Source organism: Cordyceps militaris (genome assembly GCF_000225605.1).
Source record: "Cordyceps militaris CM01 unplaced genomic scaffold CCM_S00003, whole genome shotgun sequence".
In the NCBI taxonomy this organism is placed as follows: Eukaryota; Fungi; Ascomycota; class Sordariomycetes; order Hypocreales; family Cordycipitaceae; genus Cordyceps; species Cordyceps militaris.
The window spans coordinates 3,078,922-3,101,551 of NW_006271971.1; the positions used below are offsets into that span (position 1 = coordinate 3,078,922).

The window sequence follows — 22,630 nt, forward strand, 5'->3', positions numbered from 1 at the left end:
ACTTTAGCGTGTCTCAAGACAGATCCATTCTTGAACGCCGAGATATCAATCATTCTGTATAGGTGTACTTCGTTGTTACGATTGCGCAACCATGTCGCCTTTCTCCACGGTGGACGGCGCGGCCCAATTACTTGAGGCCATAAAACTATTTCTAGATACTGCAAGCAGCGCCCAGATGGATGCTTTCCTGAATCGCTTACAACCCTACCGCACGGAGATGTGTCCGTTCTGGACCGCACAAGGTACGATTGAATATAAAAACATGTTAATTATCGAGGAACTTGTGGATTCTGTGTAAGCGACTTCTGTGTTGAGCATGAAATGATCAGATGCTGACACTACAGGTAGGCAGTCTATCGGCTTCAGCACAGATCCAAATTCAGGCCCTGAGTCAGAGGCATTTACGGCGCTGGGCGCAGGCCAGTATGCCAGCACGCAAGGATCGGAGCTGCCTCACCCAACCTCAGCCACCAACCATGCTGTGGATATCATTACGCCCGAGCCTAGATTTGATGCCACGGATATCCTATCACTAGATGGTAACCAAGGATTGCTCTACGACTCCGTCTGTTCTCAGAATGTATTTACCGAGGTATGTATGTTGTATGTAGAAAGCTGGCGTGTACCCAACGACTCATCATTGGACACAGAATGTTTTCGATGCTGCCGTTGATACCGAGACAGCTACCGCTGCCCACGACAACACTGTGATGGGTAATATGACTTGCTTCTGCTGCTACCTAGGCCCCAATTTCACTCATCTGACGTACGATTAGCCCATTTTTCGGAATTGATCCTTCCCGCCACGCCTCCCTTTTGGCTCTCCTCCTCCACTGGGGACCTCGCGCAATCACCAATTAACCCCCCCAGCGTGATTCCGACTGACGATTTGGTCGGTACTAAAAGGGTTTCTGCCAGAGAACGCCGAGGATTCCAACTCTCGTTTCGAAACTACATCCGAGAAGACGCCATCCCTCTTCTGACTCGTAACATCCCGCAATGGTCCAAAGAGGGTTTGTGGCACGAGAAATTTGCCCCCGGCGGCGACCTGCTAGCTGCTCCGGGCGAAGGGGGTCTCGCACATGTTTATTCTTGTATTTGTCGTTTCGAATCACGGATGGGGAATGATGCGATCCGAACCCGTGCTGCCATGGTTATTCTTCAAGCCAAATACGATGCCCTCATTGCTGAAAGACTTTCAGAGCAGCCTTGCATACAAGGTGCCCGGAGGGGTAGGGGCTACGCATCAGTGATGGTCGACAGGCTCTTACAGAGCATTCACCCTGGGTGGGAAACTGCGAACAAGGAGCACAAGGCAGAGCTCCGCGCCAAGTTTCATGAGCGCAAACGATACGGTAAGCGATGGTCCGTACTTACCACCCATCTCGGATATGGAATTTTGTTCTTGGCCTCGTCCGAATTAGCGGCCGCCGTGTAAGTCATAATGAGCTGAGTCGCTAGATGCACGGCTAACACCAGCTAGGGGCAAAACGAATGTCACGATAAACGACCTTCACAGGGCTGGGAAAGATGTAGGAATATGTGGTTGTGAGGCTGCACAAATTCTGCACCTCTTTAATCCTATTGCGCAGAATCTCGTAGAGGGGGGAGTGGGCTGGCGCGACAGAGAAGGACTTTTGTTGCAACGGCTATTGGTTTGCTGTTCAAATGAACTGGCAGCTTCCACAAGGGACAGTTGTGATGGTAAAGAGTTAAATTTAGTTGCTGGTACCTATAGGCGGGCTACAGGTAGAGTTGCCAGTACTCATCCTACGTCCTCCTGTTAGTTGCCAGTATGTGGCCTGGGCGTTAAATTTAGTTGTTGGTACCTATGAGCGGGCTATAGGTAGAGTTACCAGTACCCATCCCGTGTCCTTGGTACCTTAGTAGGTTGCTAGTATGTCCCCTGAGTCTGTGCTTAGGTGCTAGTACACGGTTATGCGCTGGGCGTCAGGCCTATAAGTCTCGAAATGATAGTGGCCAGCACTTTACCCCCTCTGCCCGCACGTATACCAGCATGTCGAGCTTTATTTATTTATTTATTTATTTATTTATTTATTTATTTATTTATTTGACGACCAGCGAACATTGGCATGAGCTTCATGCCGTCGTCGTCGACTCGACAGGAAACGTCCTGTTGGCCGTCGGCGACCCCAACCGCATTAGATCTTTTCGTAGCAAATTGTACAAGGTCACCATTCTGGAGCTCCAATACCTAGATTTTGTGACAAGGGCCAGACTCCCTACGGGAATAAAAAAAGCGCCAAGTATCTTAGTTCTCGTGCATTTCCAACCGAAAGAGGAACCCTCACAAAGTTGCCAGCTTTAATTGACGTGTTGCCGCAGGACCCTTGCAACGTCTGGCCGCCACTTGGACAGCTGACAACATCGCGGACCACCAGTAATGAACCAATAAACAACTGCTACTTAGCAAGCTCACAGACCAACACCTGCTGGCATAAAAGAGACCATCGAAAGCTTTCATCGCGCTTCTTACCTGTTCGATTTTCTGAACATGTTTGATAACGCAGGTAGACTGAGGCTGGGATGTTGTATGACTTCAGCTATAATAAAAAAAGCGTCAACGTAATCTACCAACGGCAAAGGGTTTCTCAAGGCTCGCAGCCCGAATACCGCCATGTGCTTGTGTGCATTTCGCATTTCAGGATCTCGTCCTCGCTGGTGCCATCTGAATATATAGCAAATTTGTCAAGTGACTGGTACATACGGCCATAGGCAGTAGAAAATATCGCGTCCCGTCCGCTCCGCTGAAATCAAGCTACTGACCGGCAGATTAGTAGTTGGGTCGGTGACGACCAGCGAACACCGGCTGCTGTATGTTTTTTTTTTCTTTTTGCATTTGTCCCTGATTTATACGTCTTTGAATCTCTATTACAACCGATTCCTTCGTCGGGGTTATGGTTGCAGATCTACATGCAGGTGTGGCTGTTAAGGGTGTGTGGGGTTCTCAGGTACTGATGAATGCTAACATTTCTTTTACACCTTGCAAAAAAACTGTACAAGAAATATGTGTACATGTATGTATACATATGAATGTATTTAAGAAACTGTTTCCGTGGGACTTTATGTGCAGCGAAGCAGTCCGGGATCGGTCAAATAACTGACCACAATCAGCAGCCAAGTTTCGGTTGTTCCTGCCACAGCCTCGAAACTACATCATCCTCGAAAAGAGTCACACTACTCGGGTTTCTCTAGCAGCAAGAGTGCAGTATAGGTCACTTGTCATTCACCGTTGCCGTTCTGTACCAGTCAGTGGATGTAGATGCAGACCAACAGAGGCGGACACCCGTGGTCGAAGCGGAGCAGGTCGTGGTCGATGCCCAGCTGCTTTCCTATTCTTCCATAATAGTGAAGAGCGGCTGGGTTCCCCACTCCATGACGGCTGTTTCGTCAGCCTCTTTCTTCATCTTCCTCGCCATGTACTTTTGCAGCCGTCGTTCGCCGTCGGGCGACCAGCCGCCCCGGTTCCCCGAGGACTTGACGGCCGGCAAGAGCTTCAGGCGGTTTTTTGGGGGGAGGGAGAGCGCCCGCCGCGCCGCGGCGATGGTGGCCAGGCACTTTTTCCTCCGCTGCTCCGGCGTGAGCGGTGGTTTCAGGCGCGCAAGCTCCCTTGCCTCTCGGCGCATGCAAAAAAAGGTGAAATTAGACCCTATACCGTTACGACGGGTATAGACGGCCGCATGTTCGGCATCTGTCATCTCAAGGCGAGGCTGAGCTTCCTGCTGTGCCTCTTGGCAGGGGCTATCTGAGAGATTGGATTCTTGGCAGGGGCTTTCGGAGGGATTAGATGCGCCAGGAGTCGACATGTTGTTGATGGTTGTGTGGCGTGTTTTGAAGGGTGGGATTGTGAGGTTCGGAAATGTGTAAAAAGGCTTGATAGAGAAAAGATATATATATATATACTCGGATAGCGCTACGAATGATCTAGCTTTTACAAAAAAAAATAATGAAAAGTTAGACTAGAAAGCATAGGTAGCTTACAAGTAGACTATCCTGGCTAGGTTTGCCGCGAGAGTGGCGGTAGTGGCGGTAGTGGTAGTGGCATCACCATCCTATGGTCAGCAGGGCACGGTTGCCGCACAGTCTGGCCAGCAAGAAAAAGGTACAGCGTACTTTCTGGAGGTTTATGGCATATTCCGGCTCTGCTGGTTGAACATAATGTCCCACGGAGAGTGTTACTGCACCAGTCACTTGGTAGCTTCCTCCGAGCGGGAGACCATGAAATGTGGCCTTAGCAACAAGTACACCCGTACACCTCCCCGGGTCGAGTATACTTGACGTCATCACTTATATTAAATGGAAGCAAATATTTGGCTTTGCTACTTACGTCTGGGGTCGCTTATGAGTTGCACGTGGCTTCTACATGATCACTCGACCCCACCCCCACAGGATCAGTAAAGCGCAGATGATGAGGCTGGAGGCCCAGAGGGAATGCCAGGAGAGTATGATTTCGAATATATCAAGTATCGACGGAAATACATGTTGTAGTTAGATGCAAGAAAAGAAATATATCCAACACAGTCATTTCCAAGTCATGACGTCTACTTTAGTATCTTTTCTCATGAAATGTCTTTCTATTGGCTTGCTGATGACAGAATGACCAATGGGCTCGTTGCGACCTTTTCTGGGTTTACAGCTTGGACTCGGGGACAACGAGGGCGACGCGCTCGTTGAGGACCGTCTCGGCCTCCTTCTCTATGCGCTTGACGAGGACGTCGCAGGTGGGGATGTCGTGGATGAGGCCCATGACCTGGCCGGTGGTCCAGACGCCGTGCTCGGGGTCGCCGTTGGAGAAGACCTCCTTGCCGCGCTTGCCGGAGACGTAGGGGGCGATTTCGCTAAACTCGCCGGTGGTGCTCTCGCGCTCAATCTTGAGGGCGTCCTCGGTGACCTTGTTCTTGAAGAGGCGCGAGGTGTTGCGCCAGCGGCGGAGGACGAGCGCCGTCTGGTTCTCGTCCGACTTGACAATCGTCTTCTTGATGTTCTCGTGCAGCGGGGCCTCGACGGTGCACATGAAGCGCGTGCCCATGTTGATGCCCGAGGCGCCGAGGCACAGCGCGGCCGCGAGCCCCTGGCCGTCGGCGAAGCCGCCCGAGGCGATGAACGGGATCGAGAGCTCCTGGCGCGCGCGGCTGAGCAGGATAAAGTTGGTAATGTCGCTCTCGCCGACGTGCCCGGCGCACTCGAAGCCGTCGATGCTGAGGAAGTCGACGCCGAGCTTGACGGCGGAGAGCGCGTGGCGGATCGTGGTGCACTTGTGCAGCACGATGATGTCGGCCGCCTTGAGCTGCTTGATGATGGGGCCCGGCGAGTTGCCCGCCGTCTCCACCACCTTGATGCCCTCGTCGATGATGGTCTGCGCGTACGCCGGGTAGTCGGGCGGCACCATCGAGGGCAGCAGCGTCATGTTGACGGCAAAGGGCTTCTTGGTGAGCGTGCGGCAGCGCCGGATCTCGTCGCGCAGCGCCGCCGGCGTCGTGAAGATGAGCGCCGTGATGATGCCCAGGCCGCCCGCGTTGGACACGGCCGCGGCGAGGTCGGCGGTGCCAATGTGCATCATGCCGCCCTGGACAATGGGCACTGCGAGGGGGAGGGGGAGTTAGAACGGACGGCTCGTCGTCGTGATCGCGGGGCGCAACGTCGGGAACGTACCTCGGATGCCCAGCTTGCGGGTGAGCTCTGTGACGATGGGCATATTGGCGGGTTGTTTGTGGGTGTTGGAATGGGAGGAGGCGTGAACAGGAGGTGGACGATGAAGCAGAAGGATGATATACAGAAGAGAAGGATAAAGGAGGTGGGAGCGTCGAGGTTTAAAAAACAGGTCACGTCGGAAGAAGCTGCAAACGCGGGACCGGTGATGATGACCAGGGATCGGTCTTTATTGGCGAGCGCTCCAACAGCCGAGGTTGCGACCCACCCCTGGTCTGACCCCGGAGAGACCTGCCCCAATCGGCTCGCTCGGTGGGACCCTCACATGCTGGGGCTCTTGGGTGATGGAGAGATGAGGCTATCGCGCCGGGGGGGTCTCCGCGGATGGTTTGCGGTTATGGGGAAATGCGATGATATGCAGAGATAACCGTTTTCTAAAATCTGGGGTATCCTGTTTAAAGGCCGCGGAGCAAGGTCCGATGGGTCGTTTGGTCGGCTTGTTGGACCCCTTGTCGCTGGCTAGCCGGCGGCTCTGCTCGGCATGTCGTCACTTACATAGCCAATAGCCAGAGGTAAATAACCAGATATGTTGACTTTTGAAATATGTAATAAATCTTGTAGTTTTTCTTTGTATATCAAAATTCGCTGAAACTTGATTGTATTACATAATTCGTTTTTCCTTCAAATATCATTACGTAGCTAGTTTGACTTTTTAGCTCTTATGCTTATTCCAATCTTCTTTCAAACCGGCTAGCGTTTAAACCAATAGAGTGTAGAGAGCTCTTGATCGAGGCCAAGCACTGCTCTCCCGCCGTTGTGCCTCTTCGTCCAAAGACGGGGCTTCAAACCATTCCACCAATCAATAAAGTCAACAAGCATAGGCGCCCCGGTAACCCCTCCGACTTTCGCATGAATTCCTTGCGACAATTCCTCAAAACAGTCCAGGACCCGTGGTTACTTTTCGTTATTCTTCTCGTCGAGCGCAATACACAGCGCCACGGCCAGCGCCAGGTCCATGCCCGGCGCCACCGTGACCGCGTACGTCTGCTGGCCCCCGAAGAATTCCCTCTTGTTGAAGAACTGCCGGTCAATGCGGGCCACCACCGGTCCTTGGCTGGCATCCTCGCCGAGGACAATGTCCGCCTTGGAATCCCGCCAGTTGCCGCGCATCGCCATGACGAACGTGCGGCCGTCGGGCGCCGTAAACGTGGCTGTCGCTTTCGATCCAAACACTTTGTCGTCTGTTAGCGAACATCATCTATAGATAAAAAAAAACATACACTTCATGGAGCTTTTAATCTCGAGAAACTTCCGCTTGTCGGGCGTCTCGGCCACATACGTCGCGTGCAGGTGGAAATGCTCCTTGACAATGTCATACAGGTGGGTACCGGTCGCCACGTCCGACACGGACTTGCGCCCGGAGAGCGTCGCGTGCCGCCCCTGCACCTTGAACAGCGGCCGCCCGTCAATCGTCTTGACGTCGAAGCTGTCGCCGGACAGCGAGAGCACCTTTTCCTGCAGAATCATGGTCTCGGTCCCGGTCGAGACCGTGTGGCTGAACTGGCCGATGGGATGCGCGAGCGCTGGCAGCTGCACGGGCTGTTGCTGAGACATGATGACGGCTTTGTAGTCAATATAAAAGAAATAGATGGCAAAGTGGTTTGCGATGGTTGGTAAGAGTTTGTTGCGAGATTGAAAGTTGGTGAGGGGAGAGCAAGGCCGTCGAAGCTTATGACCTTGTGTGTGTGTTTTGCTGCTGGAATAGTTATCAGCTGCTGAGGGCGGCCTCCGCGAGTGACGTCATGGTGTATGGCGCAGCCTTGTACGTGGTGCGCCACAAGTCAACGTGCCGCCGCCATGTCGATGCAAAGAGAAAAGACGCTGGTAGTACGCGCTCTTCTTCATTTTTGGTAATTTGAAGCGAAGACGATAGTTGCGTGGGCACAAAGGTCGACAGGATCCTGTCGCCCTGGCGCAAGCGTCGTTCATCGTCGCATTGGCATCCCTTCTCCACCGGGGTTTTAACCGTCAGATTCCCGAGTATCCGAAAAAGACTAGATTCATAACGGGCGTTCATCTTGATATCGAGAATCAATGCGTATAACCGTGCAGCCTATTTGCAACTATACCGGATTACACTCCGTGGGCACGGGTCCATGGGTCCGCGGACAGATTCCGCGCCCGCCTTCTCCCCGCAATCTACGACTCCAGTTCCGCGTCTAGAACCGGCGATTAAATCTCGACTCTTATATTACTCCGTAGCTCGCCCGCCACCCTTGACAATGCTCTTACACTATATATCCGTAGCTCGCCACCCTTGACAGCTCTCACACTATATATCCGTAGCTCGCCACCCTTGACAGCTCTCACACTATATATCCGTAGCTCGCCACCCTTGACAGCTCTCACACTATATACGCAGAGAGTTCGTCACGCATGGTTCATTTGACTCTTTCCTTAAATTCGTACGTCCAAACTCCTGCTGCCGTGCTGTGTCATTGCAGTTTAGTTGACCACCAAACCGAAAACTCCAGACTTTTTCTACAAGCTCATGTATACAATGTACAAACTGCGACGCTCCGAGAGCATCATCGTGTCGCTCAAACGTCAAATTTCCGCCATTGGTAACCCGCTCCGTGGAATGCAACCAGTCTAGAACGGAAAAGCCCCTGCCATGAATTTCTGCTCTACTATCCCTGCACGCGCCAACCTTGCATATTCGTCACACGACACGCTGCTCGTGGAAAGTCGCTCCTAGGATTTTTCGACTAGGCTGGCGTAGCCGTCCAGACTATCGCCCATCGTCTTGACCATGTCAAAGATGTGCGTTCCTTTAAACGTCTCCGACCACAGCCGCACCACCGCACTGGCTAGCTGCCGGAGCTTGACCGCGTCACTGACGTGGGCGTCTCGCTGTGGCACGGCAAACTCGGTCTCGTCCACCATCCGCCGCACCGTATCCAGCAGGTTGACTTCCTCGCCCGATGCCGGTGCGTCTTGCGGCCCTATGGATGCTAGGCTCATGAGCCACTTGGCCACGAGAATGGCACATTCAAAGTTACACAGGGAATGCTGAATGCTCCACTCGGTCGACTTTGCCTTGGCCACATAGTTGACGCCTACCTTGACCAGCATGGACAACGCGTGCGTTGCTTGAAATACGGCGCGTTGGACACGGTGGTTGCGCGGCAGCCCGGGCGTGTTATGCATGGCCGACGCAATCAACATCGAGTCTCGCGTCTGCAGTGCTCTACTAGGAGGTGTGTCGGTGTAGAGTCGAATGTATGCCAGTCGCAGCAGTGCCGTCGCATTGTACACGAGGGACCCTCCGGTCATTGTATCGTTGTTTCCGTATTGACCTGTTTCGGCGGCTCGCAGCTGGTGACGTTGCTCAAAGCTCGTGTGCCACATGCGCAAGGCTTGGGAGCCCTGCTCGACATCCTCTGGTCTCAAAGTGCGTTGCATATCATACGAAGGCCCGGCGGCAAAGGAAGTTTGTTTTAGCAGGTATACGTGCTGGACCAAGGCGTGGATCAGTACATAGTGGCCGAGTGACGAGAGCTCTGAAGGCAAGACTGCGTTTGTGGGACCAAAGAATTTGGAAAAGGCTTCGTGGAGCGTAATTTCCACCAGCGGCGTCGATTGCCGTAGTTCCTGCCATTGCCATGCCGTTTCGGCACGCCATAGTCGTGCCGTCAAGGGTAAGAAGAGATGGACTTCGGAGGTGAGCAGCGCCGGCGGCATGTCGTACGTCATGCTGCACAAGTTGAAGAAACAAAAAGCAATGACTTTTGTCCGCAGAGCGCCTTCTCGTTGGACCCACGTTTCCCAGTTGCCAATGGCCAGTTGACTGGCATCCATGTGCAGGCCCTCTTCTCTTATCAAGATGGCCAGATTGCTTTGCAGTGACAGAGATTCGTGCAATATTGTTTTGATTCCCCATAACCCTACGGCGAAGAGCAGTAAAATGGCTTGTATCGTCTCTAATCGCGCTTGGGGGGTGTTGGGGGAACTAGAGCTGGTTAGCAAGACGCCTGCAAAAGGGAGTACATGCCGACTTACACAGGATCGCGACTTCCATCGGTGGTAGAAGGTCTTTCTGATTGACCTGAGCCAAAGGAATTTCGGTAACCAGATGTTGGCGAAGGACGAGTCGAATGCGGACTATACGATGCAGTGCTGGGCAGCAGCGCGTATATTTCTGAGCTGTGTCTTCTTCGAATTTGCTCCATGGCCACCGCTTTTGTAGCATACCAGAGTGCGTAGCCTCGGTTGCTCTCAAACCGGTACTGGGCACCGACGGCTAGGATTGCGAGCAGCAGCTCTGGAGCGATGGCCGCGGGCGATAGCGTAGGGAGGTGCAGAACAGGTAGTAGATCGTGAAATCCGGATATATAGCCTTCGAAGAATCGTGTCAGAGTATGCCGCGAAGGGCACACAAAGTCGCTTGGTAGTACAGACGAGAAGTCATCCAGTTTCTTCTTGATGGTTGCATAATCTGCAGCAGATATGCGCAAAGGAGAAGGACGCGAAGCATCTCCAACAAAATCGGTCGCATCACGAGCATCCGGCCCAAGGGAGCCAATGCGTGACGGCATCGCCGACACTGGTTTCGAGGCCATTCTCTGGTTCATAGTAGCTGGTGAGCGAGTCCACATGTTCATGGTTTGGTCGGGTTCAAAGTGCGGTGGCAGGAAATGTGGCGCAAAGGAAAAATCGTCCAAGAAGACATTATAGTCGTCATACGCGGCCTGCGGTGCTGGCGGCTGTGCAAAGGTTGGCATGACATGAGTTTGATCCTGAGGTTGGCGTTGGCCGAATTGAGGCATGACCTCGCCAAAGCTTTTACCTCTGGCGTGGCTCGTCGGTTGTTGTGAAATGGTATTCATCATGGGTGCCATGGAGCTGACTTCACTGGCGAGGGCAGCATCAGACAGAACGTCAAGGTTACAGGCTGCCAGTCTTGATTTCATGGCGTGATCCTGTTGCATCGACTGTTGCATGGGCTGCATGTTATTCGGCATGGGCGGCTGAGGATGATACATTTGCTGCGGCGGCGGCGGACCAACAGGAGGGAGAGTGGTGCGGTGCATGTTCATGGCGTCGGCCTCAACATGGCCGTCAGACAAGGAAGGCTTGTGCGAGCCGGCGCTCGACGATGAGGGCCTCGGACGAGCATTGTCTTTGCTGGCATCATTGAGATGAACGAGTTTCTCATGTCGCACGAGGAGATCCCTGATGTCCATGAGGGTCAGCTATACTGGAAGGGGGAGATGGCCAATGAAGACGGCCGCAGAAACTGGGGGCAAATAGGCTGGCAACATAGAAGATAGGACAAGTGTGGGAAAGGTGAGTGAGTGATGTCAGATGGGCTGAGTGGAGCTGAAGTCGCGGTACTGTGGCATTGCATGTGCATGGCGAAGAGGACAGGGAAGATAAATATAGAAAAAAAAAAAAAAGGGTTGCGCTAAAACAAAAGACCATAATTACTGGTCGTAACTCACCGGCGCCCAAATGTCTTGCCGCAGCGATCCCAGGGACAGGCAAAAGGCTTCTCTTTTGTGTGCGTTCTCTCATGCCGTTGCACATGTTCGACCCGACTGAAGGAGTTTGGTTAGTTGGGGCAAGCCACGGTGGCACGCAGCGGAGGTACTGACCGAAAGTGTTTGCTGCAATACTTGCAAGGCAGCGTCTTGGGCTTTTGGTTGCGGGTTTCAGTGGTCTCTGATGTGCCGATGACACCAGGGAGCGACGACGGTGGAGGATGAGAAGCCGGAGCCTCGAGAGCGGGAAGAGGGAGCATGCCGGCGCGCGTGTGCGTTGACGGTGGTTGAGGACACGCCTCAGAGCCAACCCAGGGCGGGGAAGAGGTCGGTTGGGGTAAGGCAAGGGCTCACACAGAGGTTGACCAGAGGCCGAGATAGGGCCAGCGTGTTTGCAGTATATGGTGTGGGGGGTGATGTGTGGTCGGGTGTGTTAGTGATGAGCTGCAAGTGAGAAGCTATTGCGTTGGCATGGACACAGTGGACTACAGGTCTCGGGGAAGGAAGCTAGAATTGAGCAGGGCTAGTCTGGTAGAGGCGGGTGAGGAGTAGAGAGCTTGGCCCCCTCTCGCACGCCTCACGAGGACGCTACTTTGAAAGCGATGAGTCCGAGGGGGAGAGAGGGGGGGGGATAGGGACTGGTAAGGCGTGGGAGGCGTCGAGGGTGCGTGTGTGCGGAGAAAACGACGGACGGCACGGCGGACGGCACGGAAAGGCGTGTGAGACGATTGCTGGAGGGGGAAGCACTAGAGAGTGAATGGTGTTGTAGCAGCGCGGGACGAGACCGGGGGGACCGGGGGGGCGTCTTGTCGGGCAGGATCAGAAAGAAGCAAAAGATTGCAGGAAGAACTCTGGCGCGGGTCAAGGCGGACAGAACGGAGGTAGTCGTACGGAGTCAGGAAGGGGAGCCAATGGACGGGTGCGGAATGACAGGGACCGGAGTCTGGGGTGACAAGTGTTGGGCGCCGAGGGACTGGACCGGCTGCCGCCATGCGATGACTCGTGGTGAATGGCGTGAAGAGGTGGTCGCAACAGAATTCGTTGGTGACGGGTGGGGGTGACGAGGCCGGGGCGATGCAGCGGGAGGCGGGGAAAGGGACATGAAGACTCTCGGTCGACAAGGAGAGAAGAACAAAAAGCCCTTTTGGCGGCGAGCTTCTCAAGCGTGTTTCGCGAATAAAGGGCGAGCGGTCGAGAGGGCAAATAGCCGTGGGCCTCGCGGTGGTGTGTGTTCAGGTTGATGCGCTGCAGACTAACCAAGTACTGGCTCCGGGGGTTGGTGGCGCCGTGCGTGGGCTACTCGTGAGGGGAAAAGGGCCAAGATAGATGGTCAGCGGTCTGGGGACGACGTCGACGAGCAGCGAGCGCAAGGGCTGGTGATGCACAGAGCCGAGCGTCGGCGGGAAACGCGGAGAAGCCGATTCCGTCAGCGGCGCTGTGCAGTCGTCGTTTGAGTTTGCAATGCGTCTGTCCGTGTTCTCTTCTCCAAATCGATTCAGCTTTCGTGTTCCTGCTGACCCGGGATTCTGGGGAGAAGGTAAGGGCAGAGAAGAAAATCCTAAATCCTAGCACCAAGAAAAAAAAGCCGAGCTTGTTGGAGTGTGGGGATTGCAGAGCAGACGTGCAGAGAGCGACCCCATGGGGATGGATGGTGAGGGGGTGGAGGAGGAAGAGGGGAAAAAAAAAGGCTCTGTGTGGCAGGCCAATGAAAAATTGTGGCTGGTGAGGAGAGGAGGAGGAGGAGTTGCGAGGGTTTGTGTTTGGACATTTTTTTGGACATTTCTTTGGACATTTCTTTGGACATTTTTTTTTTGGTCTTGAACCAGTAGAAATTGAGCAATGCACGCGCAAGGCGTAAACAAAAAGGCCACACTGTATCTTTTTGCTTGCATCGACCTACCTGACCCCTTTGAAGCTCATGGACTCGAAGCCAAGCTGCTGTTTGGCCTTGGCTGCTTGCTGCACTGCACCTGAGGTTCAGGCCCGCCTGTTCCGAATTGGGGTAGTTGGCACCGGGTACGTGGGCTCGGGCCTTGGCCAGGTAATAAGTACGTGTGCGCTGTCTGCCCCAACTGCTGCCGTCGCCCGAGGACGAACTATTCCCATCGATTATACTGACAAGGATTACACTGACATGTTGATGTTTTTTCTTTTCTTTTTTTTTCTTTTTTTCTTCAAGCAAGTTCATTTCCGTTGAATTGTGAAAGAAAACGCCTGTTTGCCAACGCACTCTGTTTCTTCATTCTGCCGGACCGCCGCTCCTGTTTCGTTTGCATTGCCCAGTCAGTCAGTGCCTTGCCAGCTGTCAACCCGCCCAGCCCAGCCCAGCCCAGCCCGCCATCACAAGCCAGCCCGTCAACGCCGCGGCGCCAGCGTTCGCTCGACGGCAAACGAAACAACGAGAAACCAAACCCCTCCCTCTCCGTACATTCTCGCTCCTTTTGAGCATCAACCGCCGCACCCAATTCCAACCATCCTCGTCGCTGCGAGTCAGTACCCAGTAATTCCTACAAAGTACTGCTTCGCAAACATGACTCCATTCGGAAAGGCCTTGGGCACTTTGGGCCATGCAACCACCAACGTGCATCTTCTGTACAACACACCGTTTCCGACAATTCATCCTTGCACGCCGCCACCCAGGGCCAAGGGAGCACACCTCGTCCTCTTCCCTCTTCTCCAATATCCTTCTTTTGACCCCGAGTTATCCAACGCCCACCGACTCTGCTGCAGGACAAGCGGTCACACGTCACGCATTGATAGGAGAGAGGAAGACTGCAGCATCACATCGTCGGCAACCCCGCTCAACTGGCGCAGATCCCTCAGGCGGGATCCCCCAGACATCTCCATCGTTGGACCATTGGGGTGATGAACAACATGGCTTACTAACGTTGCTTTACCTAATAGACAAAGCAACCTAACCAAGCGGTGCCCGCCCCTCGCCTGCATAATGCCATCTGCAACCACCGTTTTAGTGGCTCATGCCTAGACGCCTTGACATGGGCCCGGAAACAAAGACGTTGCGGTCAAAGTGACAGCGATCATCTATGTGCTGCTGCACCTCTAGCAGCTGCGGCCCGGCACTTGCATTGCGTCAATCCGTCTCGAGACTTGAGTCGTTTGCTCACATGTACATCCAACCTGGTAGTCTACGCGCCGCACATGTGTTCTACGTTGGTTGGAAGCTATTCGTCATAAAGCTACTCGTCATAATTCGATAACGATGATTGACTAACTAGCATCTCGGGCAAGGTTTCAGATTAGAAGCCCGCAACTCCACATTTGCAAGACGTTTTCCTTCCTTTGAAGAAACGGCCATCTCCTCGTTGCCTTGAATGTGCGGGGATCCAATCGAGGCGCCGGCGCTGTCCAACAAGTTGAAGCCACGCATAACGAAGATGGGGCCTTTAAACTTGCAACAAGACAATTCGAAATGCGCGGGCTGGCTTACAGTACTGGTCTGTGGGTAATTTGTCGGCATACTTAGCTTGCCGAAGCTAAGCCTCCGCATTTGAATGGGCATTTCCAATCGAAGCCTGGTCTTGTCGTCCCTGATCAGCCTCAGTCGTTACTCTGCACATTACAGCCACATATGTACCTGTCAATGCCCAGCTAGTGAATTTGGCAAAGGAGAAAAGTGCGCCACAGAAGGGTCGAATCTTTTCGAACCGCATCTCTTCAAAACCTTGGCGATGATGATGCAGAACCCAAAATCTAATAATAATGGTCGTGTCTCACCAGCGGGTACGGATAGAAACGTGGGAACCCACAGGCCCATTCTTGAAGCCTACCAGGGCTGTGTACCATTTGGATATCGTTGGTTGACATCAGAGACATGACCTGAGTATTTGCCAAAATGGGGTTTACTCTTGCTAACCATTCCATACCGCCACGACAAAGAACATGACTCTCTCTCTCTCCAAAAGTACACTCATTCATTAGCCGATCGGCGAATGTTGGAAGCTGCAATGTCGGTCCCTTTGCTAGCGCTCCCCACTTGCGAGTAATGCCCATCTCAACAAGCCAGGATGTGGCCGTGAGGGAAAAAAGCAGAGGCGTGCAAAGCTGCCCTTTTCTCTCTCCTTGTCTCTCTTTGTCTCTCACCAACGTGCCAAGATGCGCCTCACGACTGCTGCAGCGGCAGCGGCCGTGCTGGTCGGCTCCGGCGCCGGCCTCACCCTCGACGTGCCGGCGGCCACCAACGTCGTCGTCGTCGACATACTCCCGCACCCCGCGCAAATCACAAGCAGCCCGTACAAGCGCGGCGACAACGCCAGCTCCTCTGCCGGCGGCGGCAGCGGCGGCTTCAACAAGACGTGCGCGCACTCAGTCTACAGCAGGGCCTTTAGCCGGTCCGTCGCCAACGCCGAGCTGAGCGCCGCGCTGCGCTCCTCCCTCTCCGTCAGCGGTGCGTCGCCGCACCCCTGGCAGGGCAACCTCTGCACCGTCACGCTCCCCGCGAGCCTCGAGCCCGACTACCTGGCCTACCTCGCCGCCGCCAGGAGCAGGTACACGAGCGCGACCGACTACCTGCGGAGCGTGCACACCGACTGCGGCGGGCCCGTGTTCCAGGTCAGCGTCCGGCCGCTCTGCACAAAGAGCTCCCTGACGGCTGTCTTTACCGGGGGGTCGGGGTCGTCGTCGTCGCCCAAGACGACGGTGCTGCCACCCGTGCCCCCAAGCAATGGCGTCAGCATCGATGTCTATACCGGCAACGTGAGCATGATCAACCTCGCCGCCAACGACGAGGACTCGGCCGCCACCGCTGCTTCTGAAAGGCGGCGCTCTGTGGCGGCGGTGGTGGCGCTCATGGTCGGTGCTGCTGTTTTGATGCTGTGATCGGCGCCATGGGAACTTTGCACGCACAAGAGCTGTATAAGTTGCTTGGATTTTATGACGGAGGGGGAGCGGAATATACCAAAATATAGGGCGGAATTTTTCTTGTATATACTTTTTATTTGCGCGGCGTGGGCCAGCCTGGCATAGTACATGATGCTCACTTTTCATTTGATGGAGAATATAAGCAATTTATTAACTTGCTCGACCTACAACCAAAGCTACAGATTAGTGGAATGTAATTCGTAATAAAGCATAAACGACCCGCAGAAGACGCTTTACCGATATTGGGAGAGACGTCTCGCCCCAGCTGAGGGCGTTTCGGAAGCATCACGGACACTCTCCGTTTGGCAGGTGGGGAAAACCCGGGTCGGCGCAACCGGCGCCCTGGAACTGAAGTCCATGCACTCGGAACAATGAACGGCCACCTCGCATGAAAAAGTCGGTAGGGCTCAATTTAAGAGCTTGGCATCCTACACGCTTTTCTGCAATAGTTACTGCTCAAGCCGGCCAAATCCCGCCCCTGTGGAAACAGGTTGCGCGCAGGGGACTTTTTTTGTCCATCTTTTTCCGTTGTAAGCCCACCTTGAAAGCTGTTGTCTGGGTCCCCGCGACATCTTGGCGCTCCAGCGTCAGACTGCGCTCAGAGGAGCATGTGAGCACGATTGAGAGTTTTTATTATCCATCCTTTCTGGTGGTCTACGAAAACTTGTCCTATTGCCAAGGGCTGGTGTTGGCAAAAGGGCCGGTGGGTGTGCAGCCAATTACTGGCTCGGTATTGTGCAACGTCGTAGCTTGGCGGCGTTGGTATATAATAGATGAGGCGAACCTGCTATTGTCGTCGCACCGCTCTCCAAACCAGTCGCTAATACTGTGCTTCTCGCCTGTACTCATGCTGACTTGGCCGCTTATCTGAATAAAACCACCAAAAAGCAAAACAAAAAGAATACCAAAAAGAAATGGTCGCATTCCATATGCGGCACTGCCTGCTCCTCGCCGCCGTCGCCGTCCCTGCCGTGCTGGCCGACGGCATTGGCATCATCGGCTTCGGCAAGACCATGTACCAGCCGCCGTGCGCCTTTGCCTGCCGGTCCGTCCTCGGCCGGTCCGTCCTGCTCTGCACGCCGCCCGACGCGCCGCCGACGACGCCGCCCGCCTGCTTCGCCCGCGACCCGGCCTTCTTGCAGACGCTGGCCCTCTGCCTCGACACGTACTGCCCGACCAGCGCCGAGGCGCCCCGCGTCGGCGTGCTCGAGGAGTACTGGGCCGCCCACGTCGCCGTCGGCAGCCCGGGCACCCTCGCCTGGGTGCCCGCCCTGACGTACCAGGAAGCCCTGCGGCGGTCGCGCATCGACGAGGCCGCCCACGGCAAGAGGAGGAGAGACGGTGGCGGTGGTGGTGTCTATGCGCGGCACGGACACCACGGAGACGCCGAGGAGCAGGACACGACCCCGGTCAACACCACGCTCCCGGTGGTGAGGCCCGGCGCGCCGCTCAACGAGACGAGCTTCGTGCGCGGCTCGCACTGGCTGAAAGAGTACAACGGACTCAAGGCCTTTGAGCTGAACGAAGCCGGCCATTCCCGGTACACGTACGTATTTGCTCCCGAGAGATCACCGCAAACCACTCATTCACTTTTCCTTTTCTAGCATCGTCATCACCGTCGTCCCGTTTCTGCTCGCCATCAGCGCCTCCCTCGCGCGCTTCGTGCCGGCGCTCACGCGCGCCCCGTCGTGGGCGTGGCTCAACTCGCTGCTCGTGTACCCGCCGCTCTGGGGCGCCCAGCACCGGCAGCCGACGGCGCGGGCCCTCGGCGGCGGCTTCATGCCGACGCGCGGGCAGGCGCTGTACACGGGCGTGGTGGTGGTGCTCAACGTGGTGCTGCTCATCGTGCCGTACGCGACGCTGCGGCCGCAGACGACCTTTGCCACGGTGCGCGAGCAGGAGCTTAGCACCATTGGCTGCCGCGCCGGCGTCATGGCCATGGGCAACGCCGTCGTGCTCGCCGTCTTTGCCGGCCGCAACAACCCGCTGCTGGCGCTGACGGGCTGGAACTACGACACATACCTGCTCCTGCACCGCGTGTTTGGCTACCTGACGATGGCGCACACCGTCGTGCACTCGGCCCTGCTGCTGGCGTACTATGTCCTGTTTGGCGGCTACGCCCAGGAGGTCACGAAGCCGTACTGGATCTGGGGCGTCGTGGCCACGCTGGCCGTCGTGCTGCTGTGGCCCGCGTCGGTGCTCGCCGTCCGCAAGCGCTGCTACGAGCTCTTCCTCTCGCTGCACCATGTCCTGGTCGTGCTGTTCCTCGTGGGGTACTTTTACCACATCTTCTACCGCTACGCGTTCAAATGGGGGTACGAGATTTGGTGCTACATCTTCGGCGGTGTCTGGGCTGCTGAGCGCCTGATGCGGCTGGGCCGCATCGTCTTCGCGGGAAGGCGCACGGCGCACGTGTCCGTCGTGCCGGGCTCCGGGGGCGAGTATCTCCGCATCGACATTGCCGGCGCGCACGCGGGCGGGCTCGTCTATCTCTACTTTCCGACCCTGGGCTGGCGGTTCTGGGAGAACCATCCCTTCTCCGTCGCGTCCTCGTTTTCCGTCGCCGACTCCCACGCCGGCGCTGCTGCTGACACGGATACCGAGAGCGCCAGGGAAAAAGTCTCCGAGGAGCAGGAAATCTCGCCCGAGATGGAGGAGAAGATGGCAGCCGCACCGCCGCCGCCGCCGCGCACAACCATATTCACGCCCGTGTCCGACCCCCGGATGGCGATTCTCGTGCGCGTCCAGTCGGGCATGACGGCACGCCTGGCTGCCCGGGTCGCCGCGGGGGGCGGCAAGACGCGGCTGCCCGTGCTCGTGGAGGGTCCGTACCACGCCGCGTCGGCGTCGGAGCTGTCGCAGTGCACGTCGATTGTGTGCATCGCCGGCGGCGTGGGCGTCAGCGCGGTGCTCCCCATCCTGCGCGAGCACAGCTGCCGTCGGCGGCTGTACTGGGGGGTGCGCAACCGCAGCCTGGTGGATGAGTGCGCCAAGGACATCCTGGGCTTGCCGGCGGCCGTGCAGGTGGACACGAGCATCGGGGAGCGCCTGGATGTCCCGTCGATACTGAAGGAGGAGCTGCTCGCGCGCTCGGGCGAGCGCGGCCCCGCGGGTATTGTCGTGTGCGGACCGCCGGAACTGGCCGACAATGTGCGCAACGAGGTGACTAGATTGGCAAGGAGTGGCTCTCTCGCTCGTGGTGTTGTGCTACTGGATGAAGCATTTACATGGTAGTATAGTCTGCTCAAAGACATGGGATCATGGATACAATTTGAACTATATGTGGTCAGTGCAATTCTTGTTGCTATGACCTTAACGGCTGGAAGCACAAGAAATCATGCGTCACTTCTTTGTGGATCATTGATGTAAAGCAAGTAGGATAGCTCTACGGACCATTCTTTTTATATATGCAACAGTTCCTAAGTACTAATCAATACTACTTGTCCCATACGCATTGTAAGTACATCTGCAGTTCCTTACACTGGTCATTTCTTCTCGCAAGTACATCAGCTACTCCCGAGGTGTACGTCTTGCCGTCCAAGACGCCGCGTCATGGGCTGAGCCCGGCTAATGCTCTACCACTGCACCGTCGTCGGCCCGTACACTGGACAGCCATGGCCATACATTAGTGTTTTCCATAGTTTGGCTCGTCGAGTCGGTTTCTTGCTCATCGTCGTCGTCGTCTGAACCCAATGCGAACCATTCATGACCCCATATTGCCTTTTCGTGGCGTGCGTAGCCATCCACACGAAGCCAGCCAAAAATACTCCGCGTTGCATTCTCCGAGCTGCATTCATCGTCACGATTCATGTTGGAATACGAAACAGCTTGAGACGCCACGCTGGCAACTCTTTCGTTTCGCACAGAAGCGCTAGCCTCCTGTGGTGGCCAAAATGCATTGCCGCCTATACACTCCCAAGAGAAGCCTTCGTATCGGAGCCCGTGATCTTGGCAGTGGACATGCTTGCGCACTTGAATATGGGCATCTACAAGTGGAGTTGATCCGAATGGTTCCCAAGGACAGACGGGAAACCGCGTGTGCTGTCTGGCCTGCGCAAGAAACAGTATTCTGCATTCGTCAGCGCGTGGCACGGAGCCATCTCTCCCACTCAATCTCGCAGTGGGTGCCTGCATGAAGGAATGAACTGTTCCCGACCATGCAGAGGAAGTCAGGTCTACCGGTAGGAGGCCTGCCGCGGCTTGGTGCAAGAGTGCCCCGTCGACGCCGAGAACTACGGCGCCAAGCCACAGCCACCCAGCAGCCGGCGAGCGAGCTGCCATCATTGCCAGAAGCATCTGGCGGTCACTGCCTGCTATAGAGTTTATGGCTGCCGGGGACCCCTGAAGCCACGGAGTCACAGCATTGCATTCTATGCTAGGCTCATAGAAAGGGCTCAGCAGGGTTGAGCGTATCCCTCTTGCATTGCAGCTTAGTGTTAGACATTTGTCCATGAATGCAGTTTGGTGCATATTATCCAACGCTCGGAGGTTGGTTGTCTGGGCAGTGGTGCTTCCTGTTGACTCGGAGCAAACCCTCACAGCTGGTAGTCGCAACGTCGGACTGCTGCCGAAACAAGGCAACAGGAGTGCGGCGGCCAGCGCAGCACGACTCTGGTCAAAAACGTCATGGTACGCGCAGAACTTTTGCAGATACTCAAGGGCTCGTGGGAAAGGAGGTGCTGTACCGAGAGCCTCACAAGGCCTAGAGTCTGTAGCGATGGCAAAATCCTGGGCCAGGCACAAGTCGGTTGTCCACGGTGACAGGAATGTCTCGTCCCCGAGAACCAAAGTGGCTTGCCAACCACGGCCTCGTGCCAAGACCGCAGCCCACCAACGGGCTTCTATCGGACTTGCGTCCCCAAGACCAATGACCATGGCCCCCTCCGGTGCGTCTTCAGCGCAGGGGGCACTGCTGTCCGTGTACTGGACGCAGCCTACAGGCATGACCTGAGCCCAGCGCGCGGAAAGAACATATGCCCGGGCGAGCACGAGCACTGCCACGTAGCTGTGCTCGCCGAGGGGGAAAGGGAGGCCATCCTCTACCGGGGCCAGAGAGAGCAAAATCGGATCCTTTCTCGTGACTTGAAGCTTCACGTTTGCGGTAAATGCAGCGAGATCGCATGCGCCTCCGCCGGCCCAGTGAGACGTGCCAGTAGCGTAAGCCCATCCGTGTTCGCTCGTCAGACGCACGTTGGCTGGAAAGGGGGGTTGGTGACGGAGCGCGTCATTCACGCACGCGTGAGAAGCGGTCGCGTTGGAGCGGCCAGCCAGCGCGGCCCACGAAGTGAATCCAAACTCGTAAACGTTTTGGAAGTCCTGGCTGCTCAGCCTGACATGGTCGCTCATTTTCAAGGCGCTACATGTGCGGCGTTGTAAAATCGTGGCCGAGTTGTTAGCCCGTAGATGGATAAGTCAGTGCAAGCGGGATGAGGCAGGGGGAGACGTCTCGACTCCAACCAACAGGATACAATCACCATACTGATTCTTTGCATATTCATTGGTTTACAAATAGTTACCATCTGCAACACAGATCTGGATTGACAAGATTCGTCATTTATCGACTGCTTCCTTGTTCATCACAAGCTTGGCCAGGGTTAAAATCAGCTAGGCTTCAGCTCCTAGCAGACCGCCCTGTTTCCGCCACTACTAGTGCCGTTAGGCAAACAAGGCAATGCGAGATATGCGATGCGATGGCTAGCCGAGTCCCTCTAAATAAGGTTGCCCGTGTGACGACCAAGTTGAGCTACCTACTTGAGCTACCAAGTTGAGATACCAAGTTTGTGATGAGAACCCCAATATTGTTCAAAAAGAACTGCGAAACAATGTCCGAAAAAAATTCACTATCAAATCTCAAGACTTGAAATTACCACCAGACAGTAAATTGCGAGCATTGTCTTTCCATGATGGCGCCGATCTTCCAGTCTCCGTGCGGCTGAAATGAGCATCGCGTGGTCTTCCTATTCGAGCCAGAGCCAAGAGTCCAAGGGCATGGCAGCTGAAACACGGCCTCAACCAAATCCTGCCTTCTTCTGTTTCCCATGTGGATAATGCCAAGTCATACCGTCAAAAGTCTGTGCGAGATCTACTCCGTTGTGAGTTTTATAAAGATAATGGCGCAGCCTCTCCCTCTGGGTTTCAGCGGCGCTCTTCCCTCCTCGCTATACCCGCCTACCACTCCTCCCACTCGACAAACCACACTAAGACCACCCAACGCCAGGAGATACAAAAACAATGGCCCCGCGACGCGGCGGCAGCTTTGGCTCCGGCAGCGGCTCCGGCGGCTCCGGCCGGGGCCCGTCGTGCTCCTCCTGCGACAGCGCCATGAGCGCGCTCTTCCTAGACCTGTACGACAACGGCAACCTCTACGGGATGCTCGTCATCAACGCCCTCTTCGCGGCCGCCCTGCTCGTCCCGCTCGCGCTCAACCGGCGGCCGCTCGCCAAGCTCGCCCTGCTGGCCTCCTTTCTCTTCTTCACCGGCTGCGTGTTCCAGAGCGTGCGGTGGGGGCTCATCATCCCGGACAACTGGATCCTGCACGG

The 22,630-nt window shown here is 55.6% G+C and overlaps 6 protein-coding genes across 6 annotated transcripts; 2 read left to right on the forward strand and 4 right to left on the reverse strand.

The window, feature by feature from the left end:
* Positions 1-3,353: 3,353 nt before the first annotated feature.
* On the reverse strand, positions 3,354-5,716 carry CCM_04592 (2-nitropropane dioxygenase family oxidoreductase, putative; the record flags this gene model as incomplete). Its single annotated transcript, XM_006669740.1, has 6 exons — positions 3,354-3,762; positions 4,003-4,073; positions 4,135-4,307; positions 4,349-4,380; positions 4,656-5,601; positions 5,674-5,716. The coding sequence occupies 6 exons, from the start codon at positions 5,714-5,716 to the stop codon at positions 3,354-3,356; spliced, it is 1,674 nt and encodes a 557-aa protein (XP_006669803.1).
* Positions 5,717-6,624: 908 nt separating this feature from the next.
* On the reverse strand, positions 6,625-7,284 carry CCM_04593 (DUF567 domain protein; the record flags this gene model as incomplete). Its single annotated transcript, XM_006669741.1, has 2 exons — positions 6,625-6,911; positions 6,951-7,284. 2 exons carry the CDS (start codon positions 7,282-7,284, stop codon positions 6,625-6,627), a joined length of 621 nt encoding a protein of 206 aa, XP_006669804.1.
* A 1,140-nt stretch (positions 7,285-8,424) lies between these two features.
* On the reverse strand, positions 8,425-11,473 carry CCM_04594 (C2H2 transcription factor (AmdA), putative; the record flags this gene model as incomplete). The annotated part of the gene is made up of 3 exons (XM_006669742.1): positions 8,425-9,682; positions 9,733-10,905; positions 11,328-11,473. 3 exons carry the CDS (start codon positions 11,471-11,473, stop codon positions 8,425-8,427), a joined length of 2,577 nt encoding a protein of 858 aa, XP_006669805.1.
* Positions 11,474-15,326: 3,853 nt separating this feature from the next.
* CCM_04595 (uncharacterized protein) lies at positions 15,327-16,049 on the forward strand (the record flags this gene model as incomplete). Its single annotated transcript, XM_006669743.1, has 1 exon — positions 15,327-16,049. The coding sequence occupies one exon, from the start codon at positions 15,327-15,329 to the stop codon at positions 16,047-16,049; it is 723 nt and encodes a 240-aa protein (XP_006669806.1).
* A 956-nt stretch (positions 16,050-17,005) lies between these two features.
* Positions 17,006-19,325, forward strand: CCM_04596 (ferric-chelate reductase (Fre2); the record flags this gene model as incomplete). Its single annotated transcript, XM_006669744.1, has 2 exons — positions 17,006-17,637; positions 17,696-19,325. 2 exons carry the CDS (start codon positions 17,006-17,008, stop codon positions 19,323-19,325), a joined length of 2,262 nt encoding a protein of 753 aa, XP_006669807.1.
* Positions 19,326-19,658: 333 nt separating this feature from the next.
* CCM_04597 (uncharacterized protein) lies at positions 19,659-21,437 on the reverse strand (the record flags this gene model as incomplete). The annotated part of the gene is made up of 1 exon (XM_006669745.1): positions 19,659-21,437. The coding sequence occupies one exon, from the start codon at positions 21,435-21,437 to the stop codon at positions 19,659-19,661; it is 1,779 nt and encodes a 592-aa protein (XP_006669808.1).
* Positions 21,438-22,630: the final 1,193 nt, after the last annotated feature.